This window comes from Xenopus laevis, chromosome 2L (assembly GCF_017654675.1).
Source record: "Xenopus laevis strain J_2021 chromosome 2L, Xenopus_laevis_v10.1, whole genome shotgun sequence".
In the NCBI taxonomy this organism is placed as follows: domain Eukaryota; kingdom Metazoa; phylum Chordata; class Amphibia; order Anura; family Pipidae; genus Xenopus; species Xenopus laevis.
In genome coordinates this window covers 65,349,256-65,374,135 of record NC_054373.1, presented here as the reverse complement: position 1 = coordinate 65,374,135, position 24,880 = coordinate 65,349,256, and the positions used below count along the sequence as shown (strand labels likewise).

At 38.9% G+C, this 24,880-nt stretch overlaps 1 protein-coding gene across 1 annotated transcript; it reads right to left on the bottom strand.

The window, feature by feature from the left end:
- Positions 1–5,936: 5,936 nt before the first annotated feature.
- On the bottom strand, positions 5,937–21,662 carry sars1.L (seryl-tRNA synthetase 1 L homeolog). Its single transcript, NM_001087018.1, is given in 11 exon segments — positions 5,937–6,186; positions 6,934–7,063; positions 8,312–8,469; positions 8,790–8,919; positions 9,459–9,680; positions 12,468–12,623; positions 13,831–13,974; positions 15,342–15,500; positions 17,773–17,850; positions 19,212–19,282; positions 21,439–21,662. Coding segments are annotated over 11 exon segments (1,533 nt in total). The 5' UTR covers positions 21,575–21,662; the 3' UTR covers positions 5,937–6,037.
- Positions 21,663–24,880: the final 3,218 nt, after the last annotated feature.

Sequence of the window (24,880 nt, the reverse complement as noted above, 5' to 3'; positions counted from 1 at the left end):
CAGATTTATTAGTTGTACTTGTGTTAGTAATCTACTATTAGATATATAAAGTACAGTTGGTACTTTTTGGTTAAACAGTGATATAGAGTAGTAGTAGATACCATTACCAGTTGACCAGAGGTAATGTAAAAAATCCACAAACGTTAAAAGTTTAAGAAACTTGCAAAATGGGAGCCATTTTTTTCAAGATAGGAGTCCTCTAACACTGCAGGGCATGTGTGTAGCAGTATACTAAGTGAAACACGCATGTGTATTGGTCTTCCCATTGAGTCCAATCCAATTCAGCACATTCAGACACAAAGCAAAAGATACCATATTCATTTATCATCACAGACTACAAAGCTTGAAACTAAGGGGAACATTTTTATCTGTAGCCCCAAAGGTGAAAAAAGGTTATACAAACAAAACACCCATAGAAGATGGGTTTCATCAAATTGCACTGCGCGTCAAAAATAACGTCGCGCGTTAAAACACTTATTTGCGTCCGCGACAAAATATTTTGACGCGAGACGAAATCGGGCCGCACGTCGCGTTTCGCGAATTTTTCGCCGTTTCGCGAATTTCGCTGGAAATTCGCAAATAATTCGGCGAAGCGAAACGCGACAGATTCGCCCATCACTAGCTCTGAAATATAAAGTGATATGTTTTACATGGACACTAGGAATATAGCAACTTGAAGACAGCGCAGCATCACAGCCATTGCCATAGTCTATATATGCCAGCAAACGATCAGCAGCTTTCAGGTTATCAACCCTATTGTGACTGTTGGAGCTTCATCATTAAAATCAGTTTGTGCATCATAGATGCATGGTATAGCTGTTTGCATTAGCACTTGGCATCCTGACTCCAGCCTGCAATTCTGCAAACTTCCAGCTAAATCGGAATTGTGCTACACAATCTGGGGAAGCCGATACACTGCAAGAAATAGAATTCCTTTCAGATCAGGGAGTAAACCTTGAACCCAGCGCAAAATCAAAGACACACAACCAAATTTACTTGGAAGGTTAAGCAAAGGTTTGAGACTGATAAAGAGGAATTGCTTTCTAGTTTTAACTATTTGTGGTCTAAAATGGTTAACTATATGCCTGCCATTTCTCAACCTGCCTTTGGTCCTCTGCAACTCAACGCTACTCTTAAACAATCAATTGCTACCTATGAGAGTTACCAGCAACTGTTTCAATCGGCTTCTCAGCTGGGTCAAGTTGTTGCTATGGGTGACTTCAATTATCCAGACATTAACTGGGGTAACGGGGTTGCTAAGACAGAAAAAGCTAGTAGGTTTTTATTCCAGCTCGTTCAAGAACCTACTAAGAATAACTCTCTTTTTGACCTTGTAATAACTAATAATACTGAACTCATTTCTAACATTTGTGTGGGTGAGCATTTATTGAATAGTGATCATAACAGGGTCTCCCTTGAGATTCTGTTGCAGAAGCAATTCTATAAGGGAGTAACTAAAACACTTTATTTCAGACGTGTAAACTTTGAAAGTATAAGGGCATCTCTGCAACAAATTAATTGGGAAATGCTTTTCACAGGGTTAAACACAGAACAAAAATGGGAAGTCTTTGAAATGCTGCTTAATAAATATACTTGTCAGTATATTCCACTTGTAAGCAAGGAACGTCGTTGCAAAGCAAAACCTTTTTGGTTCAATAGAAGCGTGGTGTTGAGGTGGGTAAGAAAAGACGTGCTTTTAAGGCTTTCAAGTTAGCTGGGACAGCCAAATCATTTATAAGGTACAAGGAGGCCAATAAATCATGCAAAGAAGCTATAAGCCAAGCTAAAATTGCTATAGAAAAGGATATTGCAGCAAGCAGTAAAAAAAAATCCAAAAATATTTTTAAAATATGTTAATAGTAAAAAAATTAAGCAGGAAGGGGTGGGACCCTTACTATCAGAGGTGGGTCAGCTGGTTGATGAAAACAAAATAAAAGCGCAGATTCTGAACTCATATTTTTCATCTGTCTACACAAATGAGGAACCAGTAAGTGAAGGTTTCCTTCTTAATAGTCCCAATTCTAGTAATACAACTAATGATGCATGGTTCACACATGAAGAAATTCAAAAGAGACTAGAACATGTTAAGATTAACAAAGGTCCGGGGCCAGATGGTATTCATCCCAGGGTAATTAGCGAGCTTAGCCCTGTGATTGCCAAACCTCTTTACTTAATTTTTCAGGATTCATTGAGATCTGGCATAGTGCCGAGAGACTGGCGAATTGCTAATGTGGTGCCTCTATTCAAAAAAGGATCCCGTTCTCAGCCTCAAAACTATAGGCCAGTTAGTCTGACGTCAGTGGTAGGAAAGCTTTTCAAAGGGTTAATAAAGGATAAGATACTGGACTTCATAGCAAATCATAATACTATGAGTTTGTGCCAGCATGGTTTTATGAGCAATAGATCTTGCCAGACTAACTTAATTTCTTTTTTTATGAGAAGGTAAGTAGAGACCTCGATTCTAGGATGGCAGTGGATGTGACTTACTTAGACTTTGCTAAAGCATTTGATACAGTGCCACACAAAAGGGAACTGGTTAAATTAAGAAATGTTGGCCTGGAACATAGTATTTGTACCTGGATAGAGAACTGGCTAAAAGATAGACTACAAAGAGTGGTGGTAAATGGAACATTTTCTAATTGGACCAGTGTTGTTAGTGGAGTACCGCAGGGCTGTGTACTAGGTCCCTTGCTTTTCAACTTGTTTATTAATGACCTGGAGGTGGGCATTGTAAGTACTGTTTCTATTTTTGCAGATGATACTAAATTGTGCAGAACTATAGGTTCCATGCAGGATGCTGCCACTTTGCAGAGTGATTTGTCTAAATTGGAAAACTGGGCAGCAAACTGGAAAATGAGGTTCAATGTTGATAAATGCAAGGTTATGCACTTTGGCAAAAATAATATAAATGCAAGTTATACACTAAATGGCAGTGTGTTGGGAGTTTCCTTAAATAAGAAGGATCTAGGGGTCTTTGTAGATAACAAGTTGTCTAATTCTGGGCAGTGTCATTCTGTGGCTACTAAAGCAAATAAAGTTCTGTCTAGCATAAAAAAGGGCATTAACTCAAGGGACGAAAACATAAATATGCCTCTTTATAGGTCCCTGGTGAGGCCTCATCTGGAGTATGCAGTGCAGTTTTGGACTCCAGTCCTTAAGAGGGATATAAATGAGCTGGAGAAAGTGCAGAGAAGTGCAACTAAATTGGTTAGAGGGATGGAAGACTTAAATTATGAGGGTAGACTGTCAAGGTTGGGGTTGTTTTCTCTGGAAAAAAGGCACTTGCGAGGGGACATGATTACACTTTACAAGTACATTAGAGGACATTATAGACAAATAGCAGGGGACCTTTTTACCCATAAAGTGGATCACCGTACCAGAGGCCACCCCTTTAGACAAGAAGAATAGAACTTTCATTTGAAGCAACGTAGGGGGTTCTTCAGTCAGGACAGTAAGGTTGTGGAATGCACTGCCGGGTGATGTTGTGATGGCTGATTCAGTAAATGCGTTTAAGAATGGCTTGGATGATTTTTTGGACAGACATAATATCAAAGGCTATTGTGATACTAAGCTCTATAGATAGTATAGGTATGGGTATATAGAATTTAATTAAAAGTGGTGAGGGGTGTGTGTATGGATGCTGGGTTTTCATTTGGAGGGGTTGAACTTGATGGACTTTATCTTTTTTCAACCCAATTTAACTATGTAACTATGTAAATACACCAACTTCTAAAAGCACTTCAAAACTGCAGTCATAGAAAGAAGCAAAGGTATTTGATGAGCTGAATCTAAACAGAGACAGCTTAGTATTGCAAACAAAGACAAAGGCAGAAGTGAGAATTGTAAAACTTCATGCATCCAGATCTCATGGTTCTGTATCTAGTAGACACTCCACAAGATCCCCTAAATCCCTACATTCCGTCAACAGCTTATTCAGGCACACGCTGAAGTCACCAAGGTCCAGGCAGCCTTTGCTAAAGGGAAAGCAGAAATGGAAGAAAGGAAGCAGAAGCCACACGCAAGGAAGCAGAAATAGAAGCAGAAGCTCCACGGAAGAAAGCAGAAATGGAGGCCTTGGTAAAGCAGTGTGAACATGCCATAAATCTGGCAAGGTTGCATGTCTTAGCAGAAGAAGCTAGTGAGAATGAAATAATTCTTAGCAGTCTAACAGACATAAAGTGCTTTGAATGCATTGCCAACTACGTCATAAATTATAGCAGAAGACATTAAGTTGCATATAATGTAAAAGGCTCCATAGATGCTACTCCAAAACTTCAGCTCCTGGCCAACATGGCTGTATACAATCCTAAATGATCAGAGTAACCAATCTCTTACAAGAACAAAGTTTTATGACCTGTTTACCATAAAGGGAGATGCCCTTCCCTACAGCCTGGGCACCTGTGCCGGTACTATAGAAGTCTATGGAAGATGAGTCAGTGGTCTCGTAGTAACTCCTGTGAATGGCAGTATAGAAATATCATTGCCTGCTCTCATTGAGTGCAACCAGATTCCAACTAAAACAGATCCTACTCCTACAGCCACTTCTCACCACCCTCACTTGAAATTTTTAGCTGATCAGCAGTACCTGCCTTCGACAAAATTCTGACATCCTTCTCCTACTTGGCAGAGATATTCTAAGAATGCACAAGGTCCCCCAACGAATCAATGGAACTCATGTCCCATATGCCAAACGCCTGGACCTAGGCTGGGTAAGCATAGGCAATGTCTGCCTGGGAAAAATTAGAAAGCCTACAATGGTTTCTTCCTTTAAGACATACGTTTTGTGTAATGGACGCAATTCTTGTTTTGAACAGTGTCCACTCCATTACTCTTTGAAGGAAATACTCTGAAGTAACGGTATGCAACAGAGCGTCACACAAGGTGATAACCTCGGCATCACAGTTTTCGACGTAACCACTTGTAGATCATACAAGCATAGTGGGAGGAAAAGGCACTTAAAAATAAAGAAAAAAAGTCCCTCATATACATTAGGTAGTATGAATCTCATATGAAGATATAAGAATTTTCAGGTAATGTGACTTGTCAGTGAAACATAGGGTATTGTTAATATTCATGTCATGATGTATCTTTTGGACTAATTTCTTTGAATCCTGGTCCATTGTGAGCAGACAGTAAAGGTTCTAAGCAACAGAGAGCAACAAATTGGTTATATCTGCAGTATCCTATACTCCATCCCAGGCCCGGACTGGCAATTTGTAGGTTCTGGAAATTCCATAGGGGCTGCTGTAAGTTCCCATATACAATCACTATTTATTGGGCTGATAGATGGCTGTTTGGGCCTCTTTGTACTTGGAATGCCAGGGCCTATTTTGAATCGTAGTCCAGACCTGCTCCATCCTATACATTTTAACCTTACCACTGGAAATTCCTAGGCCATGACAATGGCATAAATACACACCAAACAGTCCAGTGGCTATAAATTGCATTTAGTGTAAAGCCACACTGGGCATTTTGCTGTCCAAGTGAAAGAGCTTCACGCACAGGCAAAAAATTTTACTGCAACAAAATATTATGTGTGCTGAATGTATGCTCAGAGTTAACAATACCAAGGTATTAGGAAGATTGCCTGCAGTTTGCGGACATTTGTATGTTCTACCATTTCATATCTTAACACAAGCAGGAGAGATTCTGTGGTTTTTAATTTAAGCTATGCTACAACATTAGCCCCAGTTTGTTCTAAAATCTTTTACATGTATATTTCAGTTTGATTAGTTTCTCCTAAAAATTACAGTTTCACTAAATTACATAACTTTCCTTTTTAATTAAATTACATATATGTGACATGTGCTTTATACAACTGCTTCAATCACTACCTTAATTTGAAGGTTTCGAATACGCTTTTCAAACCCTTCTCCCTTAATATGCAGCACGACAGTTTATGAGTAATTGGTAAGGGAGAGAGAGAGAGAGATATATCAGATTTTCAATAATTTAATGATCTGATCGATGGGATGTAGTTAAATGCAAGAGGCAGCATACAAGACAGAAAGGGTATACAGTGTGAGGGCCAAATATCTTAAGCTGAATTAACATTCATGTTCTCCATTTGAGAATCTAAACCACAATTTTCTGTCTTCTTTCCTCTTTCCTGTTGCTTCTTCTGCTTTTTGGAGAGTTCCTGGTCAATTGGAGCTGGTTTTACAAACTTTATAATATCCTTTAGACCTAAGAAAGAAGAAAAGATGGAATTTGTAAGATTCACCAATAAAAATGTTTCTCTTTATCACTCTTGCAACATTTTTCAAGAACTTTTATTTCTTCTACATTAAAGGATATATGAAGCAGTATACCCTTCATTTTATACATCCCTTCATTGTATTCAAGGCTTGCACTGAATATACCGTTTGCCTAGTGTTTTAAGTAGGAAATATTAATTACATTTTTGATTTCTTATACTAAATAGTCCAAATCTGAAAGTAAAACCCCATTCTACTTTCTACTTCTTGAGAACACAGTAAAACAAATAAGCATCCACTGAAAAACCCTCTATATAAACAACTTCTCCCCTTCCCAAGTTGTAGCTCTTTAGGGTGGTGGCACAAGTAGCGTTCCGGGGAGATTAGTCGCCCAGCGACAAATCTCCTCTTCTTCTGGCGATTAATCTCCCCGAAATGTCTTCCCGCTGGCTAGAATGTAAATTGCAGGCGGGATGGCACTCGGATCCCTTAGTTTTTCCGAGGTTGCCCAAAGTTGCCTCACAAGGACTTTGGAAAACTAGATCTTTGGACCTTGTGCAATATTTTCTACCTAGAGCTAAGCAAAACGCACATTAGCACTATCTATGGCCCCGGACAATAACAAATGAGCCCTTACACATGCAAACAGCTTCCAACATAAAGCTCACCAGTTACAAGCTTTTTCACGGTTAAAAGGAAATCAACAATCAGAATTTCTCTCATCTATAAAACTCACCTGGAGGCATAAAGTCCCTGAGTTTCTCTGGTATAACTATGCCTTCCTCTGTCTGATAGTTCTCTAGGATTGCGCAAATTACACGGGTTGTGGCACACATAGTAGCATTTAACATGTGTACGAACTCTACCTGTGAGACAAAAAGTTAATTCTAATGAGTATTAAACATTACACATACATTTGAATTTATACTTTATATTCACTTTGGGGTAAAATGTTGCATGCTGTAAAAGAAATATGTTAATCTCATTCAGATCCAATCAAATAGTGTATACTCATATTACTCTTTTTTTATCTTAAATGCCTGCAATATTGCAAGAATGGCAAATTTAGGTTTTCAAAGTAAACCTTTACTAATAAGATGAAAACGGAATTACACTGCTATAATTATGTTCAAAGAAATACGGTTGCTCTTTCTACTGTGTTACACCATGTGAATTGCAAATAATTTATTCATACATTTAGGTCATTTAGGAGTTTTAATAATAGAGCACATCCATCTCAGTTCGTAATGATCTCATGTTCTTAGAATTAACCAGCACAGTATCATGCAAAAATTGTCGGGCAGATACTGCCACAACTATTTAGTTCTTATCCCTGTCATATACAGAGTTGTGATGTGTGGGTTGACCCAAAACCTGTGGTGACCCGTGGGTTGACCACTGGCTGGGCGTGCTCAAGGTGGAAGTACACCCCTCCACTGCTCCCAATGATTACCGCTCTTGGAACTAGTGGCGCGTACAGAAGTAGCATACAGAGCGAGAAGTTGCAGGTCCAACAATGGCAACATTTTGCAGGTTAGGGTCAGGTGCAGGTTAACATTTTGAGGGTTTTGGTTTTCCTAACCTGCACAATACTACAACGGATGTTTTCTTCATACTCTTTTGCTGGGTGCTGTTCTCAAGATGTACCACTAGCTGGCACAACTGACAATGCAGATAATATAGGGGCTATAGCAGTGAAGCAACAGTGGCACCATGTGTTTTATATGCAATATCAGCAAGGTTCACAACTGATTATGACAATTATGTCTTTTCTCTCTAAAAATAAAGGATGGTTTCTCCACCGGCACGTGCTATGAACCTGAAGTGGAGGACTGGGAGCAACATAAAAACATAGATCAGGCATGAAGGGGTATTTTCTTGTTGCCTGTCTAATGTTCCAAGACCAGTTCACATCAACTGGTGTAAACAACAACAACTCTTTTACATTGTGTTTCATGTTTGTGAAGAAGGTGTCCTGCAAAATTTGGGCTCTGTACAGTCATCACTATATGAAAGGTAGGGCACTGAAAAATGTATCAACGTTATATTTTAATGTTTTATCTAATAAACATGTCTATTTTTTATCTGCCCTGTTTCCCACAGTTCATCAGTACCTTATCCATCATCTTCTTTGTCTGTCCATAGCGGATCCGCAGCCGACGGGCTTGGTAGTCAGTGCAGTTAGAACAAGAGACCAGCTCTCTGAATGCACTGGAGCCAGGAAACCAGGCCTCTAAATCCAGCTTCTTACTGGCAGCATGATTCAATGAGCCTAAAAACAAAATAAATACTTTTTGTCAGGACATTGACTTTTTTCAAGAAGGGATTGCTCTTTCTCTCTTTATACACCAAAACAGCCGAAAAAAATAGTAAAACTATTTTAGAGTAACAGAACTGGCGACAAACAAATGTGTTGTAACTGGTATAAATAGCTAAATCTTAACCTTTAATAATTAAAAGTGCATGAATGATTATACTCATTATATGAAAAAAGATATATAAAGAAAAATTTTAATTTATCTCTAACCATCGACCAACATAGGCGGCTATTATCATCGTTGATCATCCTAAAAATAGGCTTAATCGGAGTACCTGAAACAATATTCACAATACGATATGGGATGCCCAGCATCTGGTAAAATGATTCGGCTGTCATAATCATTTCTTCTAACATTTCCCAGGACTTGTTATCATGAGGTGAGGCATAAACAAACTGCTCAATCTGGTAAAGGTTATAAGAAGACAATAAATAGTACCTTTGGGATACAATAAATCGCATAAATATACCAGTAAACCCTCAAGGTAGTGCTGCTCTGAGTCCTCTGTCAAAAGAAACATTCTTTCCTATTGTGTACATATGGGCTTCTGTATCACACCCTGCCTTCAGCTTAAACCTCCTTGCCCCGGGCATGAGCATGCTCAGTTTGCTCGTCTCCCCCTCCCTTTCTCTGCTGTAATCTGAGCCCAGAGGTTTAAGTGAGCAGGGAGAGACTCAGGCAGGAAGTGATGTCACACCAAGCTAATACTGCAGCTGCTATCCTAAACAAACAGAGAGCTTCTACAGCTTTTTTACTCAGGTATGGTAAAACATTCTACAGAATAAATATAGCATTCTAGCTTGCACTATTGCAACTAATCTATTGGCAATAAAATGCCTCCGTAGCTTTCCTTCTCATTTAAAGGACCACATACTTGGTTCAAAAATGGTTCAAATCAAGTATGAAAAGGTGGAATATGTGACCAAACCAAATAAGCTTTTACCTTCTCAAACTGGTGTACTCTAAATATGCCTCGTGTGTCCCTTCCATGGGACCCCACTTCCTGCCGGAAACAGGTTGATAGGCCAGCATATCGTATAGGTAAATCTTCAGGCTTCAGCCACTCATCCCGATGTAATGCAGCTATTGGCTGTTCTGAAGTGGCTATCAGGTACTTCTCATCTATAGAGTTGTCATCAGATTTTTCACTGCTTTTACCTATCACCTTTAAACAAAGAAGATTCATATAAAAATAAACAAAAATGCCAAGCCTACTTAGAACGTTTATAAGGCTTCTGAACTTAGGTATTCAAAAAGCAGCCCTAAGGTATGGAATTGCTTATCCTTTAATCAGATCAGATAGCTCCAATAATAATTGGAAGACTATTTTTCATAGAGTCCATTTAAGCAAATATGAAAATAAAGCCCTAGGTGAAGGGAGGAAGTGCATATCAAGAACTGAGGATGGGGGCAGCTTAGTATAAAGTTGTGTTGGCTGGAGTCAACAGAAAAGACTGTGTTTATCTGCATTTCGATCAACAGTAGACTTTTTAAAATGTATTTCATAAGTAACAACCCCCTTCCTCAGGTAGACAATAAGAAACAGAAGGAAACTGTGTCAGACTGGGTGCAGGCACACGTAGCGGTTTCAGCACTAAAACGCTTTAGTATGCATATTGGAGCTGAAACTTATTCTACACGCCTACACTTGTGTCAAAGCATTTTTCCCGCAGGTTGAGTCCAGCCTATAGCTTTATTGTTGTTTTTTTTTTTTAAATAAAGCTATAAAGCATTTGCCTCGTAAATGATAAAAATAAAGAAATTTAACCAAATTACCTTGAAACTTGAAGGTTCTATGGATATCACTTTAATTTGGCCATTCTATTTAACCTACAAATTGAAAATCCTGCATTCTACAGACTGCTCAAGCACAGGAACCAGTGATTGCCAGCATTTTGAGGTGGAAGTAAATAAACAATACAGCAGGACGATTACAGCAATTCCAAGCGCAGCCTGACTCTGTATGTATTGTCAAATACTGACAAGAAGTAGCCAAGCAGCAGCCTGGTATATGTCACTAAATATTTCACATGAAGGCTCCCACTCAAAGGGGGTTATTCATTAAGGATTCAAGTTTTCGAGTTTATTTTTTTGGTCAAAAATGACATTTTCTGGTTAAAAAAAAAACAAACCTCAAATTATTCGAGATTTACTAAACCCAGACCCTGCTTGAACAGCTAGAATCACAAAAAACACCATCTAAAACATGTTGAAATTATGGAAAAGTCAATGGCAGAGGTCCTTTGAACCATATGAAGATGTTAATAGCCTTCATGATATTAAGGTTTTTTTCAGGAGGGTTTTGTCTGAAAACTCAATAAATTCAAGCGATTTAAGTTTTTTCCCGCCAGAAACTCAATCGATTTGAGTTTTCGTGTTGTTAACCCGAACTCACCGATTCAAGTTAATTCCATTCCAGTTTTTTCTTAAATTAAAATGCATTCGAGTTCTGAGTTCATTTGACCTCAAAAAACTCTTAAATTCGACGTTTGATAAATAACCGTATTTGAGATTGTGAATTGCCTGCTACTGTAACAGACCACTTGCTCTGCCAGTGATCCCACCACAAGATAGAGTGATCCTTCTTTTACAACACTGTACATTTATTAGTGGACTGCGAGCCATATTTCTGTACTATGGCACTGGAGTCATTTATTGATTGTACATAATATTCTGATTTTGTAATTGTATTTGCATATCACATCAATGCGCAATATGTTGGCGCTCAATAAATACATAATAATAATATAAAGATAATGGACAATGTCTTGGGTCTATACTATCATATATTCGGTAACACAAGTTAATCTTAGGAAAGATCCTTTGAACGCTTTGTTAAACAAAGGTATATTTAATGTCAATACTACTACAAGAATTTTGATAAACTTTATATTTTTAGCAGCAAAGATCACAATATAACATTGGAAATCACAACTGGTTCAGATTTAACACTTTAAGGATAAACTAAATTGGATAATGGTTAATGAAAGACTAACCAATACTTATAGATAAAAATGACAAATTTAAGGAATTATGGGAACCGTGGTATCGATATTCATTCCCAACTACAGAAACCCCTATGATCTTTTTGTAATCACTATATGATAGCAATATATGCCGGTGTTCATTATGTTACACTGTATACTTTCTCAGATGTGGAATAACTAATACTTAACAGTTGTATTTCAGGTAATTCCTTCAACTGTAAGCCCATAGAATTATCTTCTATTATGATATTTAAGGGACCTTGCGGAAATCACTCTAGAGCATGCAACGCTCAAAACAAATGTTTCATAATACATAATATGCTGTCAAAGTTACTTTTGGTTTATTTCCTCTCTTTCTTTAATCGGTCGGTCCACTGGATTGAGACAGAACCGGCTCCATTTCTACTCTTCTCTCTCTCCATTCCTTATCTCTAAGTAAATGCTTGATGCTATTACATAACTGTTATAACTATTTATTCTTCTTAAAATGTTAAAACTCAATAAAAAAAACTATTGAAAGAAAGATAATGGACAATGTTGCACAGGCTTAAGACCTCAAAGGTGGTTTACAAACACTATTGAAATGTCTACTTTCACTAGGAAAAAAAACCACAAGGTAATATTTGATGAAATCCTATCGCAAAAAAAAGTTCTCTGCATCTCTATAAACAAACTCTGAAAATCATACACATCAATATTACGTTGGCCACAGAGCAACATTAAGTTGGGAAGATAACTCTAGTGACCAACAGATGTAATATGTAAACTGCAAAAAAATGACTCAGGCAACTAAAAGCAATTAAAAAAAAAAAAAATCACATTTACTATCTCAAGTTAAAAAAACATTGGCTTTTTGTGGGGAACCAATGTTTTTTTAACTTGAGATAAGAACGGTGATTTTTTTTGTATTCTTATTTTTAGTTGTGCGAGTAATTTTCTTTGCAGTTGACAGATCATAAACATACCTTGTACAGTTCTTCATCAAACTGACTGAGCTGGGCCACCTCCTGCATGACCTCTTTCCTCATGAAGAATGGGGTATATATTGGGGTGTATCCCTTTTCTGCCAGAGTATGCAAAGCAAGCTGTATTAGGGCCTGCTCTAGAAACACCAGTGGACCCTAAAAAAGAAGAAAAGTAGCATTCACTACTTAAAGGACCATTAACCAATTTAAAAAAAAATAAATAAAATTCTTAGTATAGAACGAAAAAAAAAAAAAACACAAAGACAAATTAAACTTTTAAATCACTATGTCTTTATTAAGAAATAACTTTCCAAAACTCCACTTGTACTCCTCTTCAGAAAAGGCGACAATCCATCATGCTGCACTCGATTTCTCCTCCCTGGCTGATGCCTATAAGGAAGGCAGGGAGGAGAAATAGATCGCCGCACGAAGGATTGCCTTTTCTGAAGAGGAGCACAAGCAGAGTTTGCGGAGATCCGGTAAGTTATTTCTTAATAAAGACTTAGCGATTTAAAAGTTTGTCTTTGTGGTTTTTTTTTGTTCTATACTAATGAATTTAAAAAAAAAAAAAATTGATTACTGGTTAATGTAAAGAGTATGGATGCCACCCAAACATATATACCTATATAATTATTATTATAATAGGAAATATAATTCTAAGCAACCTTCCAATATACATTAGCTTAAAGCCAATGGTTTTAAAAGTCAAGAAAAAATATAATTGATACTCGAAGCAATGTTTTGTCTGTTGCTTTTTATTCTCTGCACTGCAGGTTCTGAAATGTACAATGTAGCAGTAGTCAGCCGTTTAACAGCAAGGCATTGTGGGAACTTGAGCTTTGGCTGAAGGAGATTTGAATTCTGCTAAAGAGTCAGAACCAGCATTGTAGGAAGGGACAAGCACGGAAAAGTTTCCAGTGTGTGGATCTGCCATAAGTAAAACTGTAGAATTGCTCAGGGGAGGCACAAAGGCACCATCTTACCCTGTCTTTAGAACCTCTTCTGTCAAGTTTTCTGATATTGCCCTTGTGGGAGTATGCGCAACTGAAGCAGATTACAGATGCAGAATCAACAGCACATGCTGCTGGAAGAAACACATCAGCAAACTGACAGAAGAAAATCTGAAGACAGCAGAAGGTGGCCTTTGAACTCTGCAGCGCAACTTGCAGTTTATAGCAGGGAACTTTTCAAAGTAGCAGGGAGGGATAACAATGGAGGTGGGTGGAGGAGGGCTGAGGAAGGGCCTCTTAACAGTCATGTGGCACAGTACAGCTCATGGAGAAACTAACTCAACAGCTAATAACTAATATAGCTTAAACAGGTTAACACAGCTTCCAAATGTAATATACCCCATGACCCTCACCTTTAAGAAATATCCTCTGCTCCCAGCTACTACAGCTCCTTTTTCACCCTCAAAGCCATCCACCATAACCACAAGGTCCACATGCGAGTATCTCTTTTGAACTTCACAGTCTCCCCAAGTGCGTTCCACCTTGTTATCATTGTCCTGAAATTAAGGTATCTAGTTTCAGTGTTATTCAAACAAAAGGAATCATGCTATTTTCAGGGATTCATTACATTATGTTTTCCACAAAAATAATAAGCAATAACATTAATAAAATTGGTAAGCCATCATACCACATCAAGGTAAACCCCATATGTCGGTCCCTAACTATTTATCTCCGGTCATTGTATTCAAAGGCTGGCACCTCCCTGCATGGTAGCATTTCTTGGTATAAGCGTCTCCTGACCTGGGCATTGTTTTCAGTCAGAGGGCTTAGTCCTTCCCCTGCCATTAGCTTTAAAAAGAGATTGCCTAGACCACACTGCATTTGTTCTACAGGCTTAATCCTCCCCCCGCTTGCGGCTTTTAAGAGAGAGAGACTGCCCAAACCAACACCTATTTTTAAAGGTGTGGGACCACCATTTAAAGAGACAGGTGTGGGGGTGCTACAACCACATGGAAGCTTGGCCTACAGCATAATTACTAGACTTCGGCAGAATAACTCTGCTACAATACAAAATGCAAAAAAGGGGGGTGTGGGAGCACTTCAAGGCTAAGTAAAAATATATTTAAATACAATGGAAGTGCTACTGATCTGGCCAAATTAACTAGACATAGAGAAAAAGAAGGGAGATTGATCAATGCACATTACCAGGGTCCCCTGTCTCATAAGCAATCCAGTATCACAAGCATGAAAAAGGTTTCTGGTGTGCCAAATAAGTGATTGCCGATTTGGTAGTCCCTATGTGGACTGGTAGTATATACATAGGAGGCTCTGTTTCACAGTGTGCCTTGTTTTTATTCAAGCAAAACTTGCCTCCAATCCAAGAATTAGAAAATAAATGCCTGCTTTGAAGCCAGTGGGAGCAACATGCAAGGGGGGTTTGGGAGCAATATGTTGCACACAAGCCACTGGTTGGGAATCACTGATCTTGGTCATGTACCCAGTTTATGAAATGGGCCTCAGTGCTAATACAGAAGGGATGATTGTAAATACCTATGCAATACTAAATAATTGAGAAAACTTGCAAAGATGTGTAACGATACATCTTTGAGGTAGTCATCTAGTTTCATGGTAGGATGTATAGATGGTTGCACACACCGATTCCAGGAAGCAGATCAGGTCACATAAACCATTTAGTTTTACTGCTAGGTGGTAGAATAACGTTTCTCTTTCCTAGAAATACTAGAATATTTTCTCTTTGCTGTAAGTTCAAAGTGGAGACATCTTAGCATTTTTACAACCTGCTTAATATTTTAATAATGTATTACTGTCAAGGGTTAAAGGACTTTACATCATCCGAGTAACTATTACTGCGATTATGGCGAAATAAACAACTTCCCTTCCAATTGAATATTCTGGAACATACCTCATCATTGCTGATAGGCACTGTTGGGTGAAGCAGGTTCCCAATCTCACGTAAACTTTCAAATCTCTCCCCTTCCAGCTTGATACGTTCTGAGTCAGTTGCGGTTATGGCTTCATCTATTAAAACCCGCAGTCTCTTTATCTGTGTAACTGACAAAGCCTGCAGAGGTAAAGAAATACACCACAAAAACAGGTAAGTAAGTACATTAGAGGACATAATAGACAGATAGATCAACAGGGAGATCTTTTTTCCCATAAAAAGGATTACCGCAGAGGCCACCCCTTTAGACTATAAGAACAGAACATTAATTTGAAGCAGCATAGGTGGTTCTTCAAAGTGAGGACAGTGAGGTTGTGGAATGTCCTGCCCAGATTCTGTTGTGATGGCTGATTCTGTTAATGCCTTTAAGAGCGGCTTGGATGATTTTTGGACAGGCATAATATCATAAGACTATTGTGATAGTTTGACAGAGGAGAGTCAAACAGAAGCAGAACTTGCAAATGGCCACCTCAAATACCTTTTCTCGTGATTGGACACACCAGCCTATGAAGTTCAAGGCTTAATGAGCTAATCCAACCATTTTGGTGTTGCCAGTAATCAGTATTGAGCAGTTACATGCATTCAAATGAGCAAAATTGCAAATTGCAAATTTTTGCACAGCCAGTTTTTCACATTTGATTTAATTTCATAAAACTGAATACCGTTTCACTAAAAATCTTTGTTCAGAAAACACCCCAGTACTCAGATGTTACTGCGAAACCAAAGAAATACCACGGTTATCTTTTTTGTTGAAAGTAGAGTCAATTATTATGCAGGCTGAAAGGGGTTACCAATCTTTTTCATTCAATCACAAAATTAGAGTGCTCACCCCTCCAGTATCCGCTTTCGCAGTGCCAGGTGCTGAACTGTGAGACCCACTCCTGTCCTTGGGCCAAAATATCATTCAAGGAAAAAACAGCAGCACACCGGATCCAATTGAAGTAATGTGCAAAATTCAAACTTTTATTAAGCCCATATGCAAAGGCAACGTTTCGAGCCCAACCGGCCCTTTATCAAGCCCCTTGATAAAGGGCCGGTTGGGCTCGAAACGTTGCCTTTGCATATGGGCTTAATAAAAGTTTGAATTTTGCACATTACTTCAATTGGATCCGGTGTGCTGCTGTTTTTTCCTTGACCAATCTTTTTCATGTGACTGTATTAATGATTGCGTACAATCTAGCTTGTTTTCTGTGTGTCTAACATTATTTTTACATTCCAGGTGTACATAGTATATCACAGTGATCCCCAACCAGTAGTTCGTGAGCAACATGTAGCTCTCGAACCCCTTGGATGTTGCTTCCAGTGGCCTCAAAGCAGGAACTTATTTTTGAATTTCTGGGTTGGGAGCAAGTTTTGGTTGCATAAAAACCAGGTGCACTGCCAAACAGAGCCTTAATGTAGGTTGACAATTCACATAGGGGCTACTAAATGGCCAATCACAGCCCTTATTTGGCACCCGAGGAACATTTTCATGCTTGTGTTGCTCCCCAACTCCTTTTACTTCTGAATGTTGCTCACGGGTTAAAAAGGTTGGGGATCCCTGGTATATCAAATAAAAGCAATTGAAGTTACGCAGCCAACTAGGCCATCAGGAATAAGGGTTTGTATGACTATCCACTGGCTTTAGAATAAGATTACGATAAAAGATCAAAATTAGAGTTCTACTACTGGGTATTATGTTGCATAAATTTTGTATGTTCAGGTCTATAAATACTTATAAATCACTTGTAACTTTTTACCTGCAGGAGGGTTGTTACCCTGAAACGTTGTGCACTATCCTTTTTTCTGGAATAAATGTGGCTATAAGTCTTGCACCTTCCTTACTTGTGTTGCCTCATGTACCTAAATTCATGTTTGCAAGTTTTATATACTGAACTTATTGCACCAGCCAAAAGTTTCAGCTTCTCAATAGCAACAATAATCCAGGGAGTCGGTCCCTAAGCTCAGTAACTGACAGCAGCACAGAGCATGTGCAGTGAATCAGCAGAAAAGAAGATGGGGAGCTACTGGGGCATCTTTGGAGACACAGATCTTTACTGAAAAAAGGGCTGTGGTTGCCTTGGTCTGGTACAGAAGCCCAAAATATAACGTACAACATTTCTAGTTTAACTTTCCTTGTCCTTTAATAAATGGTGCCGATTTGTGAAACGACTGTGGCCATTTGTGCACAACTGTGGTTGCACTTTTTAATAAGAGACCTAATGCTCCAAAAATTTTTTTTTTAAAAAAACGACATCTACAATAAATTATCAGAAGCGCTTGAAAGCCAAGGGAAGATTGGAATTAATGAAACAAGAATGCAATACCAGACAGTAAAGCTCATTTATAATTATATCAAAAATTATATTGTGGTTAAAGCAAAGGCAAACAGCGTACAGTAATCTTTACTCACACTGAGAATTTCAGCTGTCAGCTGGTCAAGCTGGATATTTTCAGGAAGCACATCACTGTCTCCCAAAGGTTCCTTTTTCTGTAAAAGCAGACAAACACCAGAAAATGAAAACAGGTCTGGACTGAGAATCAGGCGCTGGCATTTCAAGTACACAGAGGCCCAAACACCACCAGCCCAATGGTGACTGTCCATGGCAACTTATAGCAGCCCGCTAGCATTTGCCAGAATCCACAGGCCATTCTGGGCCTGAATGAAAAGCTGACTGTAGAGAAAGTAATACAGCTATTTGGAACAGTCTTTGTTTATAAAAGTGATATTTGTTTACGAATGTCAGTTAAATGCATCATACTCATGGACTAAAGAGCACCAAGGTGGCTGAAATCATCCCTTGTGCAATAGCTCTAAGACTTGTTTGCCCACCTTTACCATATATTTTCCTGGCCACAATTTTCCCAATATCCCATCTAGAAACTATTTTAGATACTAAACTAAAGTGAGTACACCAATTTTTAAAGGGTAAGGAGTACAAAAGGTATAAATGGAAAAGGCCAAGAAGCACCATTTTCTAGCATAATTGTGCCTTACTTAGTAGGATACCATTGTAGGATTAATAATAATAACATGCTCAGCATCATTTCTCTACATGATTTTATCAGGACTAGTTTGCATCAATCCCCCAATAATCTATAAGGAAAATAAAGCTGTTTTTACTGCACATTTTTCACATTCTCCTTTTGGAGAATTAATCCTGAGCAGCTACTACGGCAACAAGGAACTGACTCCAGTCAGTGGTATTCATGAACAATAGACTCATCTCCCCTAATAGAAGGCATTTCACTGTGTTAGCAATAATCAGATTTTGTAAGTGTGGCTTTAAGTATTTTTTTTTTTTTTTACAAAGCAAGCAATTTGCGACAAAAGTGGTTATCATGTGGCATAATATACAACAGACACCTTGATCAATTCACCATTTTACAGAAATGTTACACATCTTTTCCAGCATTACATAGTATGATAAATAGACCCCTAGTGTGGAAACATCCTAGATGCATTCTAATGCTACTTACACTTCCTATTATTAGTAAGTTTCCTGCTTTAAAGGACCAGCGACATCAAAAAAATTAAAACATTTTTTTTGATGGTACTGGTCCTTTAAACCCCTCACTTACAATTAAATGCTGCTAAGATATGGCTGTAGCCCAAAAGAGACTCTAAAAGGCAACATAAACCAAACATTCCATATGCAGCACTGAGCTGAATGCAGTGATTTAGAAAAAAAAAGAGAAATCTTATGGGGCGGAAGACAGCCAAGAACATATAGCAAAAATTGCTGGATTTGGAATTAAAATGACAAACGGCATAAGAAGATATCAAAAAGTATTTACATATGCAATGCACAGGTAATTCAGAAATATAGATCAAGGATTACGAAATTTTACCTTCATTTTCTCCCCGATGATTTTGCTGCAAAGATTTTTCTGTTTATTAAGATTGTCTGCCTGAAACCGGCCTGCAAGGACACAAACAAACCAATAAGGGGTAGACAGTATTAATAAATTAAGATATTAAATTAATTTAAGATATAGAGAAGAGCAAATCCCTAAAAAGGAAAAATACATATACTGTAGATATTTTATGCATGACTATAGCTATGGCACATGGGTGTTTTGAAAGCCATTGCCCTCTGACAATGCATAGCAGTGGTCAAAAAGGCCCTGTCCTTATGGCGCCACCTCTGCTTTTTTGCACCAAGTTCTGCCTATAACTGTTTTTTTTTTTGCATCAAATATGGTGAGCAACACTATTTTCTGTTAGATGGTAGCAGCAGACAAAATGTTCAGTATGCTATAGTCCTGTCTGAATGATTTATTTGTGCAGCTAAGAATAACTAATTTACCTTGGGCTCTTGTTCTTATAGTTGTGGTCAGGCAACCATCAGGGGGGGACAGGGGGGAGAGTTGTAGGGGGCCCCGAGGGTAAGGGGGGCCCGGCCACGATTAGCCAGGTCCTCCATCTTTCTGAGAGCTGCTGACTTCGGGAAGGCATGGACGTTTAAGGGGCCCTGGCCACCGATTTTCTTATAATGTGTGGAGGGGGGACCCTGGCCACCAATTTTTTTTTCATGTGGGGTCCTAGCCACCAATATTTTTTAATGGGGGTCCTAGCCACCAATATTTTTTAATGGGGGGGCCCTGGCCACAAATGTTTTTTTATGGGAGGCCCTGACCACCAATATCTTATTTTTTTTGTTTTTTTACTGTGTGGTGGGGAGGGCGGACCTGTAGGTGGGGCTTGCGGTGGGCGCAGCCCAGGGGGCCCAGGAAATTTTGTCATATGGGGCCCTGCGATTTCTGATGGCGGTCCTGGTTGTGGTATCTGTGCCAGGTCCGGACTGAGAATTAAAATAGGCCCTGGCATTTCAGGTACACAGAGGCCCAATCAGCCCACACAGAGGCCCAAACAACCATCACCAGCCCACTAAATACTGACTTTCTATGGCACCTTATAGCAGCCCCTCTGGCATTTGCCAGAACCCACAGATTGCCAGTCCAGGCCTGATCTGTGCCCCTACAAGGATTGCTTTGCACTGCTGCTAAAGAAATTGTATATACTTGGGTGGGGAAAAATTCATACTATCTGATTGATCAGTCAATTCTCCTAAGGCAGCAAGAAAAAAATAGAACAGCATACCTCCCAACATTTTAGAAGTAAAAAGAGGGACAAAAAATACTTTTCCGCACGTAGCACAGCAAATTTTTTGACCACACCCCTTTCTGTGGCCACACCCCCTAATTACCATGTTTGTTTTACAAAATTTGGCAGGTTATGAAAGTTTGAAAATATTTCTCCTTATCTAAACTGTGTTTTTGTGTCTCAAAATTGTTACAAAGTATCTTATTTGCACCTGTTAGCTGTTCTGGGCTCTCTGCTAAAAGCCAATTAAGTGAGAAACTTTGTTTCTTTTTCTGGCTGTTCAGTGCATAGAAAAGAGGGACTTTCCAGTACAAATGAGGGACTGCAGGTTGAGCTGTCAAAAGAGGGACTGTCCCTCCAAAAAAGAGACAGTTGGGAGGTATGGAACAGAGTTTCTTAAAGCACAAAGATAGTTAGATGATAGATAGATAGATAGCTAGATGATAGAAAAAACAAATAAAAGGAAATTGTTATGTTTAATACTCTTGGTCTGCTTTTTGAGAGATTTTCTTACTGGGGATAAGGTGAGTCCAACAAGGTAGGCAAAAGGCACATTTATTAAAGGGTCATTTACAATAGCTGACTAGTAACAATTAGTCAATTTCAGATCAACCTAACCCTATAGGAAGTACACATTGGTTGTGGCAGGAATTAGAAAGCTAGAAGAGCTCAATTCCCCGGTTCCGCCCCCTCTTGCTGCAGGATTGCATCAGCACACAAAGTAACACGTGGACACAAACGCATACGGTGCCCGACGTGTGTAACTCCGGGTTTCTCTCTCCATCCCTGCAACACAGAAGCTGCTTCAAATGCATTTACAGAAGCATTAGGAAGAACCACATACTTCCAGGTGCGTTAGGGGACGGAGTATAAATACAGTGTATGTGTTTCCAATTCCAAAACAGCAGCTGCGGCAGATCAAGCATTTTTACCTTGAGATTATGTGCGTGTATATCAAAGAGTGGCACTCACACTTTCTCCAGGCTGTGTCTGAGTTCAGCAATGCGTCTACCAGTCCCGGGTCCTTGAATCTTTTTCTCTGAGTCTCTCTGATGAGCTCCGGGTTTCCTCCCTTGTCCTCCCGGAAAAGATCTAAATCTAAAACCATGTTGACTGCGGCGATGCTCAGCTCCCGAGATAAATGAATTGGCTTCCACTACTACTGTATAGCAGATATCGCTTGTGGCTAGAGCCGGATACCCGCACTGTCAGAAGGAGGAAAAAAGGGAATTTTCGCGCATGTGCAAACTACCTCAGGCGCGCCCTGCCCTTCCGCGCTTGCGCATTTTCGTATATGGCTGCTTTGCTCTCCATTCATTTGGTAATAAATGCCTTTATTAGGTTTGGTGGGAACTGTTTAACTGTTATATCTTGGGGTGGGTTTGCGATGTATAAAAGAAAAGTATTGCAAAAAAAATCAATATTTTTCCAGCTAAAATCTAAAAGTGTATCTTAAAGGGGTGGTTCACCTAGTTCTTACAGAATGGCCAATTCTAAGCAACTTTTTCAATTCATTGTTTTTTTTTTTTATAATTTTTTTAATTATTGGCTTTTTCTTCTGACTCTTTCCATCTTTCAAATGGGGGGTCACTTAAAAACAAGTGCTCTTTAAAGCTACATTTATTGATATTAGGGATGCACCAAATCCGGGATTCGCCCTTTTTCAACAGGATTCGGCCAAATCCTTCTGCCCTGTCAAACCGATTTGGAGGTTCAGCTGAATCCAAAATAGTGGATTCGGTGCATCTAGGGATGCCACCTTTATGTCTGGCTGAGACCGGACGGGGGGCGGGTCGTCAGTGGGCGTGTCTGTGAGGTCAGTGGGCGGACCCGTGCCATCAGTGGGTGGGGCTATGACGCGGCGATTGCCCGATCGCCGTGTCAATCGAGGGAATCCCGCCAGGTTTTCCTTATTTGGAAAACCGGGCAGGAAGTATAGACCCGGGCAGCCCCTCAAAATACCGGGCTGTCCTGGTCAAAACCGGACAGGTGGTAACCCTAGGTGCATCCCCAATTAATATTGCTACTTTTTATTACTCATCTTTTTATTCAGGAAATCTCCTATTGATCCAGTCTCTAATTCAAATCAATGCATGGTTGCTAGGGTAATTTGGACCCTAGCAATTGTATTGCTGAAATTGCAAACTGGAGAGCTGCTGATTAAAAAGCTAAATAATAAATAAAAACACAAAAAAATATAAAAAATGAAAACCAGTTTGAACTGGCTCAGAATATCATCCTCTTCATCATACTAAAAGTGAACAATCACTTTATGTGTTCAAACAAGTTTAAAATAGCTTTTCCCCCAGAGTTTGTGTTAATCGATACCTCCCAGTGTCTATATTTTTTATCCTGCATAGCGGCATTTGGAGGAGTGTCAAACTGGACACGATTAGGGATTAGTAAAATCAATGATTCATTTTTGGAGGCTAGCAATCCAATTTCCTCATTGATTTTCTTGAAATTACTTGGTCCAGTGGGTGCATCAGCCAATTGTCATTTTGAAACAAGCTACCAGCCCTTGACACACAAATGTGCCAATAGGTCCAGGTGATTGCCATCAAAATAAATAAGAAGTTCCATGTGTTTATTGTGTGAACTAAAAAACTGGAATCACACCAAATAACCTTTTTTAAAGGAGTGCACTCTTTCAGCTGTAGTCAGCATCAGCCATAAAGAACCGATCAACACCAGGCTCTAAATACTTAGGTCTGTGCTCTGCAAAAAAGTGCCTTACTCTGACGATTAAACAAGTGGTTGGTGCTATATGTACTCTAAACACATAAAGCTGGGGATGTTTATCACCTACAGTTAGGTACATAAATATTTGGACACACAACTTTTTTTCTAATTTTGGTTCTGTACATTACCACAATGAATTTTAAATTAAACCACTCGGATGCAACTGAACTGCAGACTTTCAGCTTTAATTCAGCGGGTAGAACAAAAAGATTGCATAAAAACTAAAGCCTTTTTTTTTTTTTAACACAATCACTTCATTTAAGGGGCTCAAAAGTAATTGGACAAATTAAAAAACTGAAAATAAAATGTTAATTTCTAATACTTGGTTGAAAACACTTTGTTGGCAATGACAGCCTGAAGTCTTGAACTCATGGACACCACCAGAGAGGGTTACAGAGAACAGGATGGAAGAAGAAAATAGTGTAGAGAAAATTAAGGTAGAGAACAATAGCAGACTAAGAATTTGTGAGAGAATGATAAATAATGTGGGGTACTATAGAATATGCTGGGGTTGTGCTTTGTTATGACACACAATACACAGGCAGGCTGCTGTGTTTGCAGAAGCAAAATTGGCAGCCAAGAAAAGTCATAGATGCACAATTTTAATTTTGGGGTTCCCACAGACCACATACTTAGGTAAATCTATACATGCTGGTTATCCAACTTTTCATTAGAAAGAAATACCAAAATGAAAATAGCAATATGGCTGTGCATTAAAGAAGAGGGAAAGCTACAGAGCTGTTTATTGCCAATAGATTAGCCACAATAGTGCAAGCTATAACACTATATTTATTCTGCATAATGCTTTACCACACCTAAGTAAACAGCTCTAAAAGCTCTTTGTTTATTTAGGATAGCAGCTGCCATATTAGCTTGGGGTGAAATCACTCATAGTTCATAGATTACACGAGGGAGGGGGAGAGAAGAGCAAACTGAGCATGCTCATGCAGTGCCCTGGAGGTTTAAGACGAGAACAGGAAGTCTGATATAGAAGCCCATGTATACCCAATAGAAGGAAAGAAATGTCTTTTTTGTTTCTTTTGACAGCAGACTCAGAACAACATTACTTTGAGGGTTTACTGGTGTGTTTATATAGACCTTTCTGATAAAGCTTACTTAATTTTAGTCTTTCTCTTTTAACAAAACTCAGCAAAAAGGAGTGAAAGGGGATATAAACCCAAATATGGAAAAGTTGCAGAGATCTGACTGATTCAAATGAGAGATCTGATATTTCTGGTAGACATGGAAGTTAAGTAGTTAAAAGCATGAATCTTGCACTCATGCACTCAGTGACACGACTTTGCGATTTCATAGGCAAACTAAGCAACAGTATGCTGAGCTAGGGAAATATGTTTCTGACTATATTAAGGCTGAGTTTTTGGGATAATGTTGTTTTGAGACTTTCCTTTAAAGTGGGTGAAACCAGAAAGTGTTGGTGGGTGAGGTTTATTATAACAGTAGGTGTGGCTTATAATTGTGGGAGTGGTTTAATTTTAGCATGATACACTATGCACATACAGAATCCTTCCTCTTTTTTTCACCCCAATTCAAACATTGTGGAGAACAAAGGATAACGAATAAAACAGAGATATAAAAAAAACTGCCAGAGAACAAAACAAAGAGGTACTAGAAGGAACATGGCAGAAGAAAAAAGTAAAAAAGGGGGTAGAAA